At 36.6% G+C, this 18311-nt stretch overlaps 1 protein-coding gene across 4 annotated transcripts in view; it reads right to left on the bottom strand.

Moving 5' to 3' along the window:
* Nucleotides 1–18311, bottom strand: part of LOC106506475 (uncharacterized) — a 120932-nt gene that overhangs the window by 58727 nt on the left and 43894 nt on the right. For 2 of the 4 annotated variants that reach the window (XR_014831200.1, XR_014831199.1), the window contains exons 2-4: nucleotides 9848–9977; nucleotides 5991–6123; nucleotides 4547–4657 (exon numbers count right to left, since the gene is read on the bottom strand). Coding sequence is in view for 2 of the 4 variants with exons in the window: in XM_085002165.1 (XP_084858291.1) it covers nucleotides 4218–4363; nucleotides 4547–4657; nucleotides 5355–5422; nucleotides 5991–6049 (384 nt within the window). In the remaining 2 variants the exon portion in view is untranslated. Of the gene's footprint in view, nucleotides 1–1501; nucleotides 4364–4546; nucleotides 4658–5354; nucleotides 5423–5990; nucleotides 6124–9847; nucleotides 9978–18311 lie in introns of those variants that run through there. The other 2 variants (XM_085002165.1, XM_085002164.1) reach the window with 2 other exon arrangements.

An 18311-nucleotide genomic window follows, 5' to 3' on the forward strand; every position in this document is an offset into this window, starting at 1 on the left:
CTTAAGGTAAAACTGTTCTGGCTCCTGCTTGACAGCAAAGGGGGTTCTGTCTCCCATTTTGTGGGGAGCTGAACATGATGAGGACAGAGTAGAGAGGAAACTCCGAACAAAGACTGGGAATTTATGGAAATCTCTCCATCAGCTAGACACGCTGCTTGCAAGGCATTTGTTTTAATAGCATGTTCTATCAGGCATATAACTTGCTACTTTAAAAAGTGGCTTCCATCAATTATGATGATGTGGTATATGATGTAAGGGAAAGCTGAAATCCCAGTGAATTGTTATGTAAGAGTTGACCTAATCTGGGTAAAAGACTAAGCTAAAAGTCAACACATTTGAGTTTGCTGCCAACCAGTCCTCTAAAACCTAAGGAAATGCTTCAAATGACCAAATAATATTTCCATGATTGGATTCTGGTTTCTATATGGAACTATGGCTAATTTAATCTATTGTGTTATTGTAACATGTTCTAAAAGTTAAATAACAAAACATTTCTCTATTAATTTCTTTATTATTTGAAGGATTCCTTTAGGGATTTCCAAGGGATCATTATTTGCATGAAAACATGGTCTCTAGGGGCACAACTTTGAAATTGACTCTAGAGAAATATAGGAGAACCTCCTTGGGTTCCTAGAGCCAAAAGACAGACAAATATAATCTAAACTAAATAGATGCTATACAGAAATGTGACCACATACAACATTCAGGAAACCAGCTCTTAGAGCCAGTAAGAACGAAAGAGATAAAATCCAGCCCACAAATCTTTTGACAGCTGTAAATTTAAAAATTTACAACAATTTGACCCGCCTCCTTAAGTCTTATACCCTAAACAACAAAAACACATTGACCCTACTAAGAAACTTTGATTCTCTTTCGGCTTATGGAGGATGATTTTGAGAGATATTCTGGTAACTTTTCCTGTGTTCTTATTCTTCCCTCAGCCGAGGGTGAGTTCATAATAGACTAAATGTTTATGTCCCCTTCCAAATGCATACGCTGAATGCCTTACCCTTAATGTGGCTGTATTTGAAGACAGGGCCTTTATGGAAGTAATTAAGGATAAATGAGGCCATAAAAAGGTATGGCCTTGATCTGACAGAATTAGCATCCTTATTAAGAAGAAACATCTAGAGAGTTTGGCTTATTCTCTCTGCCATGTGCAGACAGTGAGAAGGTGGCTATCTGCCTTCCCAGGAATCAAATCAGCTGGTCCCTCAATTTTGGACTTCCCAGCCTACGAAACTATAAGAAAATAAATGTCTATTGTTTAATCCTCCAGACTACAGTATTTTGTTATGGCAGCCCTAGCATTACTAATATAGACATTTAATTAAAAAGAAAATAGTCTACTGGTTGGATGAGAACAAAAGAATATTTGTAACCTAAAATCTACAATGTAACTCATTTATATTGTTTTGGCTCCCACAGAAGAATCCAGTTAAAGATCCTGGACAACAATGATACGGCAAAAAAAAAAAAAAAAAAAAAAAAAAAACCTTGATTTTTTAAATTACCTTGAATGTTTATTTTAATTAAAAAAATCCTGTTTCAAAAAGAATAAAATATCTAAGAATAAATTTAACCAAAAGGTTGATAGACTTGTACACTGAAAAATTATAAGACACTGATAAAAAAATGGAAGAAGACATAAATATTTTATCCTCATGGATCAGAAGAATTAATATCATTAAAATGTCCATACTACTCAAAGCTATCTACAGATTCAATGCAACCTCTACCAAAATTCCAATGGGATTTTAGAACAAACAATCCTAAAATTTGTGTGGGACCACAAAAGACCCCAACAATCTTGAGAAAAAAAGAACAAAGCTAGCAACATCATGCGCCCTGGTTTAAAACTATATTACAAAATTATAGTTATCAAAACAGTATGGTACTGGCATAAAAATAGACACATAGATCAGGAATAGAATAAAGAGCCTAGAAATAATTCCATGTGTATACAGTCAATTAATTTATAACAAAGGAACTAAGAATGTACAATAAGGAAAGGACAGTCTCCTCAATAAATGGTGTTGAGAAAACTAGTCAGCCATGTGCAAAAGAATGAAACTGGAATTCTATCTTATACCATAACATAAATTAACTCAGAATGGATTAAAGACTGGCATGGGAGTTCCTGTCGTGGCTCAGTGGTTAAGGAATCCGACTAGGAATCATGAGGTTGCGGGTTCGATCCCTGGCCTTGCTCAGTGGGTTAATGATCGAGTGTTGCCATGAGCCATGGTGTAGGTTGCAGACGCGGCTTGGATCCCGTGTTGCTGTGGCTCTGGTGTAGGCCAGCGACTACAGCTCCAATTCGACCCCTAGGCTGGGAACCTCCATATGCCACGGGAGCAGCCCAAGAAATGGCAAAAAGACAAAAAAAAAAAAGACTGGCATGGAAGAAATGAAACCATAAAACTGCAAGAAGAAAATATAGGCAGTAATCTCCTTGACATTGGTCTTGACAATGATTTTTTAAATTTGACACCAAAAGCAAAGGCAACTAAAGGGAAAAAATAAACAAGTAGGAATACCTCAAACCAAAAAGCTTCTTCACAGCAAAGGGAACCACCAACTAAATGAAAAGCTAACCTACTGAATGGGAGAAAATATTTTTAAATCATATACCTGATAAGGGGCAAATATCCAAAATACATAAAGAACTCATACAACTCAATAGCAAAAAAAGAAATTTGATTTTAAAATGGGCAGAAGATCTGAATAGACAATTTTTTAAAGAAGATATGCAGATGGCAAACAGGTACATGAAAAAATGTTCTACATCATTAATCATTAGGTAAATTCAAAGAAAACCATAAGATATCACCTCACAGTTGTTAAAATGACTATTACATAAAAAAAAAAAGTGTTGGCATGGATATGGAGAAAAGGGAAGCCTTGTGCACTGTTGGTGAGAAAACAGCACGACAGTTCCTCAAAAAATTACAACATAGAATTATCATATGATCCAGCAATTCCACTTCTGGGTATTTACCCAAAGAAAACAAAAACTAACTTGAAAAGACATGTGTACCCTCATATTCACTACAGCATTATTTACAATAGCCAAAAATATGGAAACAGGAGCTCATGTTGTAACTGAACAGGTTAAGGACCTGAAGTTGTCTCTGTGAGGATGTGGGTTTATTCCCTGGCCTTGCTTAGTGGGTTAAGGATCCAGCATTGCCACAACCTGTGTAGGCCCCAGCTACAGCTCCTATTTGACCCCTGGCCCAGGAACTTCCATCTACTACTGATGCAGCTGTAAAAAGAAAAGAAAACAAAACAAAACCAAAACAACCTGTGTCCATTGGTGGATGAATGGATAAAGAAGATTGGGGTGTGTGTGTGTGTGTGTGTGCGTGCGCGCACATGTGCGTGTGTGTGTGTGTGTGTGTGTGTGTGTGTGATGGAACATTATTCAACCATAAAAAAGAAGGAAATCTTGCCATGTGTGACATAAATGCATCTTGGGAGAATTACACTAAGTGAAATAAGTCAGACAAAGTCAAATACCTTATGCTCTCATTTATATGTGAAATCTTAAACAAAAATAAAATTGAACTCACATATGGAGAACAGATAGGTGGTTACCAGAAGTAGGGGTAGGTAAGCAGACAGAATGGGAAAAGGGCATCAAAGGGTACAAACTTCCAGTAATAAAATAAATAAGTTAAGGATGTAATATGTAGCATGGTGACTATAGTTAATAACACTGTACTGTATATTTAAAAATCACTAAGAGAGTAGGTTTTTAAAGTTCTCATCATAAAAAAATTTGTAGTTATGTATGGTGACAGATGTTAACTACATTTATTACAACAATTATTTTGCAATATGTATAAATACCAAATCAAGTTGAATACCTGAAATTAACATAAGGTATGTCATTCAATTTTAAAAATTAGTAAATATTAAAAATTGTGAACCACTATGTTTTACATGTGTAATCTGTATATTGTACATCAACTACACCTTAATTAAAAAAGAAAAAAAACAGTTTAAAAATTTAATTATAATTTTAAATTAAGAAAAAAAAAAGAATTTCCCACAGAATTGGCTGGCTCATCTGTGTATGTTTATATCATTTGCCATTTATAGCACAGTACCTAAAGTGGAATCCCCTGAAAAAATCCTAAGGTGTCAAAGACAGCACTCATTAAATATTCCTTAAACATCCCTATATTTCACAGCTCCCATTATATTTAACGTCACATGACTAATTCCAGCTGAAAAGACTCTGGGTGGAAAATGCATGTGACATTCAGGCCAAGGCACTTGAGAGAACCAGGGCACCTCGCCATCCTGTTTTCCCGTCCACAACAACTGCAGAGGCCAGGTGTTCTGGGCTTCACAGCTGCAGGATGAAATGGGAAGTAAGCAAGAAATAAGCATTTATTTGGCAAGCCCCAGAAATTTCAAGGCTTTATTTGTTATGGTAGCTAGGATTCATTATCCTAGTACATCTTGGAACTCTCATTCTGCAGGAAACTTTATGACTTCAATGCTATTTGAAGTTTGAATGTAGACTTCAACCTACCTGCCAAGTTGCAATAGACCATGAGCAACTGATCTTGGAGACAACAAGGTAGATGGAGCATTGTGTCTCCATAGGAACCACTTACATGCCTTCTGTGTTCCTTGATCTGAGCTAGGTGATGCGGAAGACAAGAAGGAAAAAGACACAGTTTAGGTTTTCACAATGCTTGCAGCATTGTTCCCAGTAAGGTTTTAGACTCCTGCCTCTCCTAACCAGGATGTGACTAATGTACTAAGGCTCTGTTGCTTAAAGAATCACATAATTATGCCACACTGAGGTTTTACACATACCTAGAATGATGATCATATGAACCCAAGGAATAAGAAATGAGGATTTAATTGATGTCGTGGGTTTCTGCTCCAATTAGAGCAATAAAATTCATAATTTGATTTACAGTAACTTTCCCCACCACATTCCTGCCAACGTGCTTTGGGGCTGAAAGGGTAATTAAAAATAATCAAAGAAAATAATGCTAGTTAAAACTATATGCTAGAACTAGGGTGATAGATTAACAGATAACCTAGCTAATAGTACATTTTCTTATCTTATTCCAAAAGACCAAGAAACCTTGTCACTCACCTTCTTTCGATTAATGGGAAAACTGAGGGACATGGAAGCTATCTGGATGGGAAACAGGGAAGACAGGCTAGACTGAAACCCATGTGGACCACTGAGTGTACTCTAGGTGTGCCCGTGCTCTTCTTTGTCCTTTCTAGCTCATTCTGAGATGTCACTTTTCAGTTCTTAGAAGATTAAAAGTTTATTTTTGGTTTTTTGTGTTTGCCTCTTTTGCCTCCACAGCATCTACCTGATGCCTTTGAGTTACTGGGAAAGCATTCTCTTTGACATTCCTCCGCTGGCTTCTTCCAATGTGCGCTTTTGAAAGGAAAAGAGGGGGAAAGAGGGTGATTTACTTAATGGATCTTCCTCCTCTCTAAGACCCAGTGGAATCCTAAATATCAAAGCCTGTCAAGAGTATGAACTGATTGGTTTATACTCTTGAGGGATCTGAGAGGCCAACTCTCTCTATTGGAACCTCCTTTTCCACAGAATAACTTCTTTTTTTAATTTTTTAAAAATTTGATTGGAATATAGTTGCCTTACAATGTTGTATTAGTTTCAGGTGTACAGCAAAGTGAATCAGTTATACATATAAATATATCCATTCTTTTTTCCCTTTTATTACAAACTATTGAGTAGATTTCCCTGTGCTATACGGGAGGTTCTCATTAATCATCTATTTTATACAGTAGTTTGTACATGTTATTCCCACCCTCTCAATTCTTTGCTTCCCTACAAAGGTTTCACCTATGGTAACCTTAAGATTAGTTTTGAAATCTATGAGTTTGTCTCTGTTTTATAAATAAATTCATTTGTATCATTTTTATTAGATTCCACATATAAGTGATCTCATATGATATATGTCTTTCTCCATCTGACTTACTTCAGAATGATAATCTGAATGATAATCTCTAGGTCCATCCATGTTGCTGCAAATGGCATTATTTCCTCTTTCCAATCATCAATCGATCCTTCCTGCTACCACAACAAGCACTTCAGTTGCTTCCTCTGAACGTCTCAAGACAGGAAAAAAAAAAGAATGTGAAGGAAAAAAGAGGAACAAGAACTTTGAGCATCTGCTACACTAAAGGTCAAACACAGTTTTATTTGTATTATATTAGTTCATTTATCGAAAGCACAAAAAAATATGAAGTATAAATACAGGTGTGACATTTATCCCAATATAATAAAACATAATAAGCTTAATTAAAGTTATAATTATGTGACATTGACACTAAAAATTTTTTTATAAAAACTTTTTTATAAAGCCTTCCTCTGAGAAGATTCAGTTCTTTGGTTTTCTCTGTGAAGTCCCAGGATATTAAGAATCTTGTGTTGACTGGAAGGGCATTTCTCCACATACAGAATTCTAAAGGAATCAACATATACCATAACATAAAAGAAGCTAACTGGACTGGAAGTTTTCTTAACAATCATAAAGTCACTTATATTACTCCATTTCTCTAAAGTGAATTACTTTGAGTAACATTGAAAAGAACGTGGAAGTGAGAATTAGAACACTTGCATGCTGAACCTGGCTCTGTGCCTTCATCAGCTGTCTCTCTTGAGGAAGTCATTTAAGTTCTCTATGACACACTTCCTCATCTACTATAAAATAAGGAGCACATTTCCATATTGTCTATTCTGACTTAAAAGAAAGCTAATATAGAGTACATGCTACTTAGGATACATCCATTTAAGAATATTTTCCATTACTCTTATAGCTCCATGTCGCCATCATCCAGCCAATCAATGATCAGTCACCTACTATATGCCAGACCCTGCTGGTTACTAGGGATACAATCTATTAAACATTACATTTGTCTCCTACAAGACCATAATTGGGTGTGGGGAACAGTCGTGTAAACAAGTAACTCTAATGCAAGATGATCATTGCTATAATAAGGGGACGGTCCAAGTGCTACAGGAGAACAAACAGGGAAGTTATACAGTGGGCAGAAAAGACTTCAAAAAGGCTATGACATTTGATTAGTAGCTTGATAGACAAATATTCCATACGTTGTCTAATAACTTCCCTTTCTTTCCACCTACCACTAATTTAATGGATATTTGGTCTTTTTTTAAAGTACATTAAAAACCAGTGCTTCAGCTAACCAAACCATGGTACTAAATAAAATTTCCTTCTGACAATGCAGCAGCAACCCGGTTGCCAAAATAAAAACTACATTTCATCTCTCGGTTGGTATGAGGATGGACCCAAAAAATTAAACATAATGGAATATAGATATCCCGAAGATATAAAGTCAGTTGAAGCCAACCAAAACGTTACCTCTCTTTCATACGGAAACTCTGAAAATCTATGAATGCCCTGTAACTTTATGGCCTCTCCTGGCTTAGATATCCAAACTCCTATAAAAGGAATTCTAGCCCAAGACTTAAGCTTCAGTTTCTTTCTAGGGATATTCTCAACCTGTAAGAAAGCACATGCACCATGGGTGGCTCAGGCATCTCTGTTAGGACACCATAGCAGCACATTCCAACCAGCCTCTATCACATACCTATAGCGGTGCATTCAAACCAAGTCAAGCAACCTGTTTTCTTTTTTTTTTTTTTTTTCTTCTCCAAGTTTTACTGAGATATCATTGATAAATATCATTGTATGAGTTTAAGGTATACAGCATAATGATCTGACTTATGTACATAATGAAGTGATTATCACGAAACCTTTAGTGAATATTCACTGTCTCCTATAGATGCGAAATTAAATAAATATAAAAAAAAATGTTTCCCTGTGATGAGAACCCTTAGAATTTACTCTCGTAACAACTTTCCTATATAGCATGTAGCAGTGCTAATTAGAGATATCATGGTGTACATTACACCCTTAGTACTATGTGTCTTGTCACTGGAAGTTTTACCTTCTAATTGCCTTCATCCAATTCTTCCACACCCCACAACCCCAGCCTCTAGTAACCACAAATCTGATCTCTTTTCTGTAAGTCTGTTTGTTTTGTTTTTGAAGTGTAATTGACCTACAATACTATGTTAGTTTCTGTTAAACAATATTCTGATTCCATATTTCTATAAATTTCAAAACGATCTCCATAATAACTCTATTTACCACTGTCACCATAGAGAGTTATTATTATATGATTGACTATATTCTCTATGCTGTATAGTTCATACTTGTGAATCAGTTATCTTGCAACTCGAAGTTTATACCTCTTAATCTCCCTCACCTATTTCTTTCTTTTCCCTACCCTCCCCTCCAGCAGCCACCTGTTTGTTTGCTACAACCCTGTTTCTGTTTTGTTATGTTTATTCATTCCTCCTGTTTTTTAGATTCCACATTAACCTGTTTTCTTCATATCAGCAACCAGATCAGAGAAATATTTGTGTAGAAAGATTCACAAGTTGGTTTGGCAATATGCCAAAGTGAATGGGGTTTAAAGACATGTGCACAATGGGATGCTCTATGAGGATCGCGGATCAAATTAAAATTACCTTTTTTATATTTAAAAATAAGTCCTCCCATCTGACAAGAGTTCATGGAAACTATGTGGATGTGGATGTGGATGCACTGTTGTCAGGGTGTGGAAGATTCCAGTCTTTTGGGAAGTAATTTATACCCCTGTACCAAGAATTTGAAAATGTTCCTACTCTTAGACATAGCTTCTGGGACATAACCATATTTACGGAAAAATCTTAATGCATTAAGAGGACCATACTATGATTGTTTATGGCAATAAAAAACATGGTATAATCCAGAAGTTCAACAATTAGGTAATAGTTTATTAAAAGTTATTGTACCTCTACATATTAGTATAAAATAACTCCATTAGGTAGAACCTAACAAAGGGTTTATAAACCTTTGGAAAATCCTTAGTTTACATTATTAAAGGAATAAACCAAAATAAAAAATTGAATAGTTGGATTTGAAATCACAACCATTTTAAAAATGCGTAGGAAAAAATTGGCAGGAAATACACCAAAAAATTCCCAATGATTGTCTTTGAGTGAAATAAATTGACTACATTTATGTTATTTTACTTTCTAATATTTTCCATGTTTTCTCTAGTGATATTCAGGAAATAAAAGTAAGTGCATTGAATTCAATAAATGAGAATGGCCCTCTTAGACATGGTGTTAGATATTCATAGATCCACAGACAGCCAACATAAGCCAACACAAAATCCAAAAAGATGTCAGTGAGCTAGAAAGCTGAGGGAGGCACAGTGATATAAAACAGAAAAGTTAGATTCCCAGAACTTATGAGTAACAAGAAAATAAATGCAGAGGGAAAAAATGCTATTAGAAATGCATCTGCTTTTCTGAATAATTTGTGTGATAGATAAATTCAAGGTGTCTCTGCTAATGAAACTTAATTTAACGAAATGACTAATTAATTCAACAAGTCTTAAAAAAAAATCTTTAGTACGAATCTGCTGAGTACCGGATAGTTGTCCATGTGTCTGGAACACAAAGATAAATATGACATGGTCCCTGCCTTCAAGAAGCTTAGCCAAATATGGTTCAGGATGATGGCTTTTACTATAGCTGGATTTAGTGAAATACAGGTATCTTCCAAAAATTGCCCAAAGATAAGAAATTTTAAAATATTTTATTTGAACTGGTGATAAGGAAGAAAGATTAAATTCCAAGAAACTGAATGATGAAAGAGATTAAAATTTGGAATCAGAAAGTTAAAAGTTCAATAATTCATGGTAAGCTCCCCCAGCTGCTAACGTCAAGATAGGCAGGAGGAAGCAGTTAGCTTACCAGAAGTGAGTCAGCTGGTTTTGACCATTCGTTGAAGGCCTATTGCTCCCAGACACAGTGTAAAGAAAGTCCCCGTGGAACAGGGCACAAAAAATAGAATGTCAGATCTCTTCCGCAAGAAGCTTCCACACTGATTTGGGGGAAAAAAAACACAAGAGAAATAGTTAAAGAAAACTGCTAAATTCGTGTGTCAAAGAAATCCAAATGGAAAAAATCAGCCATAGGAGTAAAGAGGGCACCACATAGAACAGGGATCCTAATCCAGGATATGAATCTTAGAACATTCGCCCAAAAGAGGTATTTGAAGCTGCATTCTAAAGGTAATGAAGGGAGTTCCCATTGTGGCTCAGCAGGTTAAAAACCCGACATAGTGCCCATGAGGATGCAGGTTCAATCCCTGACCTCACTCAGCGGGTTAACGATCCGGTGCTGCCACAAGCTGCAGTGTAGGTCGCAGATGCAGCTCCAATTCTATGTTGCTGTGGCTGTGGCTGTGGCTGCTTTAAATTCCACAATTAATTTGGCTCATTAGACTGTAAACTTCTTGAAAGCAGAGATCATGTTTTTATTCATTTCTATGTGAACATAATATTAAATTAATATTTTTGAATGAATGGTTGAATATATGAATGAATACAGTAAGCTTTAAAAAATCACAGTAGGCATTTCTGCCTATAAATAAGATGATACAGTTTTAAGGGAGATTACTTCAATTTTATGAAAGAAGGGAGGAGAAATAGGCAACAGCTAATGTTCACTGAGCATTCCCCATGTGCCAGGCACTTTACATGCAGTGCATTACTTCATACTCACAACCAGTCTATTACGTAGACAGTATTATCCCAAATCAGGGAACCGAGGCCCATGATCTCTCAGAGATGCTAAGAAGCAGAGCTGGAATTCGGCTTTGTGAAATGACATAGTGATTCTTCTTGGCAGATGCCTAAATGTACATGAGCAAACAGTGTACAGACCAACACAGTTTCAAATTTCTGAACACATTTCCAGCTTTTGACCTATTCTAATGATGCAGAAATGGCATGTGATTTAATTAAGATATTTACCTCACTACAAGATTAGACCTCTTAACAGTAATCAGACAGGTGGATCAACATCTGGTGTTTCTGGAAAATAATTTCTATTGCTTTGTCTCTTCTCAGATAAGGTTTTATTGGAAATGTAATAGAAAATAAATCCCACTTCACTTTATTTTAAAATAGGAAATATAGTTGCTTTATAATTGAGGAGAAATTGTTCACCAGCCATTGTTTCTCTGTTCACATTTAAAGGAAACCTTTTCCTTTCATCCTTTCAGTTTGAAAAGAAATGTCTCCACTCTTCCTGAGGCCATTTGTTATCTAGAACAGCAGGATTATGTGTCAGTAGAAATGAGAAATTAATAAACTGAAGAGCGTTTCTCACATTCATGTGTTAAAAACTGTGATCGACCTTAAAAGGCTGTTCTTGATAACCTTGGAACTATAAGAGATCTAGCCACTCAAAAACAATACATTTGTTTAAAAAGTAAAATTGAGGACACTTTAGGTAATATTACCTTCTACTCAAGGATAACTAAGAGACTTCATGAAAAAAAAAAGAAAAATTTAGCCCATCCATCCCAAGGGAGAAAATGAGAATCCATCTTATCAGCATTCAGAAATATTGATACCAACAAGTTAAGCACATTAATTGTTGTATGATTCTTCGGGAAACCAGAAACTGGATCTTTTGAGAGGCTCTGTGTTTGGCTATAACCAAAGCCAATTTACTCCAGCAACAACTTGCAATATATTGCCAACTGGAAACACAGCTGAGTTCCTCTGTCCTTAAAACACTTTTAATTTTGTAACGTCAACCACAAAACTCAAATAATCTTTACCCGTTTTCCATTCTACCTTCTTTTTATATTAGTTCTCTTATTACTTGAAGACTTTGAATTCTCTATTAGAATTTTAGGCTCAAACTCAGCAACTACTCTCTCTAAAATATTTATTCATTCATTAATGAGTTAGCTCATATTTTTAAAATATCAAGATTTTTATGTCTTTCTGATCTATTCCTCCTTCTTTGTTTCCATGTACAACTCTATCATAAACAGCATCATTTATTTTTAATTGGCATCAAAGATTCAATATTCTAACTGGGAGCTTTGCATTAGTCTTAGACTGTGTGCTGGGGAGACTCAACAAAGCCTTTGTGACAGTCTCAGAACTGCTCTGGAAGTAAGAAAATAGCATTATCTAGACATTTCCTTGAGTTATCTTTAGGACTAGCTTACTGACCTCTTGCAGAAAAACTTACCCTCTGAATATCCTGAATTACCTGGAAGAGTAATTTTAGGGGTGGAAGAGTCTTTCTAATTCATTAGATGTAAGATTGGGGCTTCTCCATAGGCCAGCCTAGGATGGCTGCTCTGAAAAAGATAAAGGCCTTCCTTGGGCAAGGCTACCCAGAGGGAACACTGAAGTCCCCACTGTTGGGGACAGGGGCTGTCACCTTATATAATAACGTAAATTCTATTTCTTTCCATTTTCACTCCCTACCCCTCTCATCACTACACATGCTGCCTTACTCTTCATTTCAAAGAGAAAGAAAAAGGGGAAGTGAACATGACAGAACAGTTCAAAGATTGCACAATCAAGGGCAGAACTCAAACCATAAAACAAGTTGCTACAGTAAAACCACCAAACCCCAAGTGGATGAAAACACCACCAAGAGAGGCAAAGTGTTCTGCCTAAATTTGGTTCACTGAAAGCAAAGTATTTTTGGAAGGGAGGTCAGGCCATAAGGTGATCCCCCATCAGGGTCTCAGTGGTTGTACATGCTTAATACAAAATAAAATACTAATAAAAGAGGCTCAGGCAAAGCTACTGCCATCAGCAGTTCATATATGTAAAGCTCTTTGCCCAGCATTCAGCCCAGATTTTTCCTTTTCCCACCAGGAAGCATCATATGTATATGTGTTGTGCACACATGGTGTTCTTCTCTTCCCTTTTTCCTTCCTTAAGTTACTACTTTGCACAAAGACAAGGTTTTTAGCCATCATTCTTTCATTGCAATACAATGGTTTACAATAAATGCTTATTGAATTCAAAGTTCTAAATGGAGGCTGTACTATTAATATAGGTCTCTCTTTGGTTTGTTTGTTTGTTTTTTGTTTTGTTTTGTTTTTTTGTTTTTGTTTTTTTGGTCTCACCCATAGCATGCAGCCAGGAATCAAACCAGCACCACAACAGTGGCCCAAGCCACAGCAGTGGCAATGCCAGGCCCTTAACCACTGAGCCACCAGGGAACTCCCCAAACAGGTCTTTTAATTGCAAATACACCAATGGGAAGGTCTGTTTCTACATATGCAGGACTACCACACAGGAATTTCCTGCAGCAAATTGATCACTGGGGTGTCACTTACTAAGCATAATGTTTTGTATGTAGCAATCTAGCACTATATGTCAACAATTTGAATAATAGCCTTCAAATTTACTATTTTATGAGGTTATATTTAACTGTCACAGCCTTTCCTTCTTATTTTAATAACAAAAAATAAGAGGAGCAAAGGGGGATTTAGTCATTATGCCTCTTCTACATAACACAAAAAAATTAATTTAGATACACATGAATGTGACACTTTTCATATTTAAAAACTCTAGTTATAGTTTCTATTATAATGCCAAATGACAGCAGAAGGCTTTCCTTTAATATTTTATTTTATTTTATTTTTATTTTATTTTATTTTATTTGCTTTTTTAGGGCTGCACCTGTGGCATATGGAAGTTCCCAGGCCAGAAGCCAAATTGGAGCCACAGCTGCCAGCCTATGCCAAAACCACAGCAACACCAAATCTGAGCTGTGTCTGCAACCTACACCACAGCTCAAGGCAATGCCAGATCCTTAACCCACTGTGAAAGGCCAGGGATTGAACCCACATCCTCATGGATACTATTCAGGCTCATTACCCCTGAGCCACATGGAAATTTCCACCTTTAATTTTTTAACCCAACCAGATTGAGAGAAAACTAAATGTAATTTCCATAGGCTCTTCAGTCAGTAATCTTCATGGCTACTAAATTTTCTCTCAATTCATTTCCCTGCACACAAAACAGAAATTAAGAAAAAAAAAGAAATTAAGGAAGTTGCATAGGACGTACTGTACAGCACAGGGAACTATATTCAATCTCTTGCAATAGAACATGATGTAAGATAGTATGAGAAAAAGAATGCATATATATGTATGAGTGGGTCACTATGCTGTACAGCAGAAATGGACACAACACTGTCAATCAACTATACTTTAAAAAAAGAAATTTCAAAATTAAAAAAAGAAATTAAGGAAGTTGGAAATTTCTCTCAAGTCAAAAATATCATACCTACAGTTCTCTGGTCATCTAGGTAAAGTACAAGAAGAAAGGGGAAACATTTCCACATACGAGCTTCCGTCCCTACTTCCCTTTGCATGTGAAAAAATTCTCTGAATAGAGCAGTAACAATAAAAGCAATCTGGAATCCTAGCTCTGTTCAAAACTTTATACACACTATCTCCTCTTACCTTCCACAACAGCCTTATGAGACCAGTATTGCTGCTCATGTTTGTACAGTTAACTTTTCCTTCTTACGGGAAAAGAGAAAAGGGAGACCTCTCCAATGTCTCACACCATAAGAGAAGAGAGAGGACTGGAACCCTTGACAATTTCGTGGAAAATGAGGCTGAAAAAATAATTTTTTTTGGTCTTTTTTGTCTTTTTAGGGCCGCACCCAAGGCATATGGAATTTCCCAGCCTAGGGGTCCATTCAGAACTGTCGCTGCCGGCCTACACCACAGCCACAGCAATGCCAGATCCAAGCTGCATCTGCAACCTACACCACAGCTCATGGCAACGCCAGATCCTTAACCCACTGAGCAAGGCCAGGGATTGAACCCAAAACCTCATGGTTCCTAGTCGGATTTGTTTCCGATGCACCATAACAGGAACTCCTGAAAAAATAAATTTACAAGGAACAATGGATGATAAGATACAATTCCTTTCTCTCATCTCAGTTGAAGATATTGGCTCCTTTTCTCAAACTGAACAGAAAGAAGTTCTCCATGTGAGGGTAAAAGGAGCCCAGGTTTTCACTGACTAGCTAACTGTGTGGCTGTGGGCAAGAGCCACAGCCTTCCTGGGTCTCCGCGTCCTTATCTCTGAAACAGAAATGAGAAAGACTAGTCTCTCCAGGTGCTTGAAAGAGTTAAGTGAGATAACCTATGAAAGCCCCTCGTTTGTAGTAGTCATTCAAGAAACAAACTTATGCTACATCCTCAATGGAAGAGATAGAGCCCCTGCATTCAGGAACTAGAGTTCAGAAGCCTTGGAATAACTCAGTTACTGGCCTCTGTCAGCACCAGAAAGGAATCAGACCTGGAACCCACTCTCTCCCACTCTGAACCACCCCAGGAACACTTGCCTCAAACTGGCTCTTAGGAACGAGTCACCTGATCCCATGGAGGCCTCCATCCTTTACCCATAAGTATATCTATGAAGCACACTTTGTTATTTAAAACAGGGTGCACCAAAAATTCAGTGTCAGAATAGCTCTGTATTCCAAGGGCTATGGTCTGGACCCTCTCCCTTAAAACCCCTTCACCCTAACCCTTGCTAGGCCTGAGCCCATATCACAAAGCTATATGCAATGATGTGGAAGCCATCTCCTCTAATATAAACCTATGAGGTAGGTACAAGCAGGAAGGCAAAATGGGGAATGATTCAGTTTATATCAAATCCTTGTATTGCTGAACAAAGCCTATAGAATCAGTTTCATAATTTTTTTTTAAAGCAAAAAAAAATTTTAACTGAAAATTTCCATGAAGCCTCTCTCAGCAAGATTCATTCATTAATCTGTTATGTATACCTCCGTATCTAACCATTCCTCTCTTTATGCCTTGGTTCTAAAAATCCCTCTAAATACCTCTAAATAATATACTTTAATTCTGTATGAGAGTTCCTTTTCAAATATCCAAATCCAATGTCCTTACGACACATGATTTAAAATAATGATTAGAAATATTTCCAATTCTTTGCTTCACATTCTACAGAGAGATGTTACAGGAACCCAAACATGAAGGCCTTTTGGGATACACTAGCATAAGGAAGGTAAACAACCAGAAACACCATGAACCCTCTTGTTCGGTGTGTATAGTACCAAGCATTAATCCACAGGGAAGATATTTAGAAATGCCACTGATGACATAACACTCATAAGGAGAAAATGTAATGGTGGACTAAAGGAGGAAAATCTGACATTTCTAAGTGGTTGTTTTTGTATGTGTAAATACAAGTGATTTCTCCCTCTTTTTGTTCTCTTATTCTCTATTGTCAGTTTTTTAGGTTTTTGTTTTTTGGTTTTTGTCTCTTTTTGTCTTTTTTAGGGCTGCAACTGCAGCATATGGAGTTCCCAGGCTAGGGGTCCAGTTGGAGCTGTAGCTGCCGGCCTACACCACAGCCACAGCAATGCCAGATCCTTAACCCACAGAGCAAGGCCAGGTATCAAACCTGCATCCTCATGGATGCTAGCTGGGTTCGTTAACCGCTGAGACACGATGGGAACTCCAACATATCGATTTTAAAATAAAGAAAAATCCATATTACATAAAATCTAAGTATGATCCATTTTTATTTACTTTTTTTTGGTCAGCTTCAGTGATGCACAATTTGCATTTTTCAAAAATTACCGATTTTAAGTACACAATTTGGTAAGCTTTGACAAATGGATCCAGATGTGTGACCACCATCACAACCACGACAAAGAACATTTCCATTATCACAAGTTCTCTCATACATTTTTGTAAAACCTCTTCACCCTAGTCCCTGGCTTTGGCGACTGCTGATTTGCTTTCTATCACTATGGTTTTGCCTTTTCTAGAATTTCATATAGTGGAAATTATACAACATGAAGACTCCTGCACCTGGCTCTTTCACCTTTTAGATGTATTCATAATATTGTATGTATCCATAGTTTATTCGTTTTATTGTTGAATACTAGTTCATTATATGTATACACCACTCTATGTTTATCTATTCACTGTTTATGAAACAACATTTGGGTTGTTTCCAGTTTGGGGCTACTATGACTATTTGGATGCAAGTTTTTATGTTTTCATTTCTCTTTGTTTAGTACCCAGAAGTGGAATTAGTGAGATATACGCTAGGCATGTGTTTAACTTTTTAGGAAGGTAGCAAACTGTTTTCCAAAGTAGCTACATATTTTTGCATTCCTACAAGTAATGCATGAGCGCTCCAGTTGTTCTGCCAATCTTTTAAATTTAGCTATTCTAGTTGGTATGTAGTGGTATCACATCGTGGTTTTAATTTGCATTTTCTTATGACTGATTGTAAGAATAAGATGTCATTGGTATCTGATATGCTAATAAGAAAGAAAAAAAGTTGTGATTACACAATGATACAGTGCTTTATCCCTTAAAAATTGTATTTCATTGTCTCCCTAAAAAGCCTTCTTAGGAGTTCCTGTTGTGGCTTAGCGGATTAAGAACCTGACTAGTATCTTGAAAATGTGGGTTCGATCCCTGGGCTCGATCCTGGGCCAGCTCATTGCCATGAGCTATGACGTAGGTCACAGATGTGGTTCAGAACCGGTGTTGCTGTGGCTATGGCATGGGCCAGCAGTGGCAACCCCAATTTGACCCCTAGTCCAGGAACTTCCACATGCCATAGGAGCAGCCCTTAAAAGAAAACAAATAAATAAAAAGCCCTCTAAAAGCAGAATGTAAATATTCTGACCAAGTGTATATGCATATGTTACATATATATATTATACGTGCGTGTGCATGCAAGGTGATGTAGATGTTAATTAAGTAGATGGGAGGAATTCTTTCAAAATGTATACATATATCAAATCATCATGATGTACATTTTAAATCTCTTATAATTTTGTCAATTATACTCCAATAAAGCTGAAGTTTTTTTAATTTGATCAATTTTTTAAAAAGGTTTTTTGAAAAGTTCTTTAATTTATTATTTAGGCATAGTCTTTTTATCATTAATACCTTGCATACATTTTATATATATATATACAAAATTAATTGGTGAAGAAAACCCTAAAACTTCTTCAAATTTAGAGTCCAGCTCTTCCCAATTACCTTTCGGCTCAGTTATTGATGTTAGTGTTTTCCATATTGATGTTACTTTTGTGTCAACCATGGTATTGGAATGGCAGCTTTTTGTTTTGAAGTCTGCACCATTGTTGCTTCTGAGATTTTTTTCTCCAAGCCACTGACAACATTCTACAGATTTTGATGCTGACACTTACTTGATCTGACTAGACTGAACCAGACTGAATTCCTTATCAGAAAAGATGAACCTTCCTTCTTCAAATGTCTTAGAGATTGAAATAGCCAAATGTTTCAGTTTTAAAACCATGTTACCAACAACAACAACCAAGATTGCATATGCCCAGGCAATGACAAATGATTCAG

The sequence above is a fragment of the Sus scrofa genome, chromosome 16 (assembly GCF_054392235.1).
Source record: "Sus scrofa isolate SSC_HxYL_T2T_F1_AM1 chromosome 16, Sscrofa_HxYL_maternal_Yorkshire_Landrace_v2.0, whole genome shotgun sequence".
Classification (NCBI taxonomy): domain Eukaryota; kingdom Metazoa; phylum Chordata; class Mammalia; order Artiodactyla; family Suidae; genus Sus; species Sus scrofa.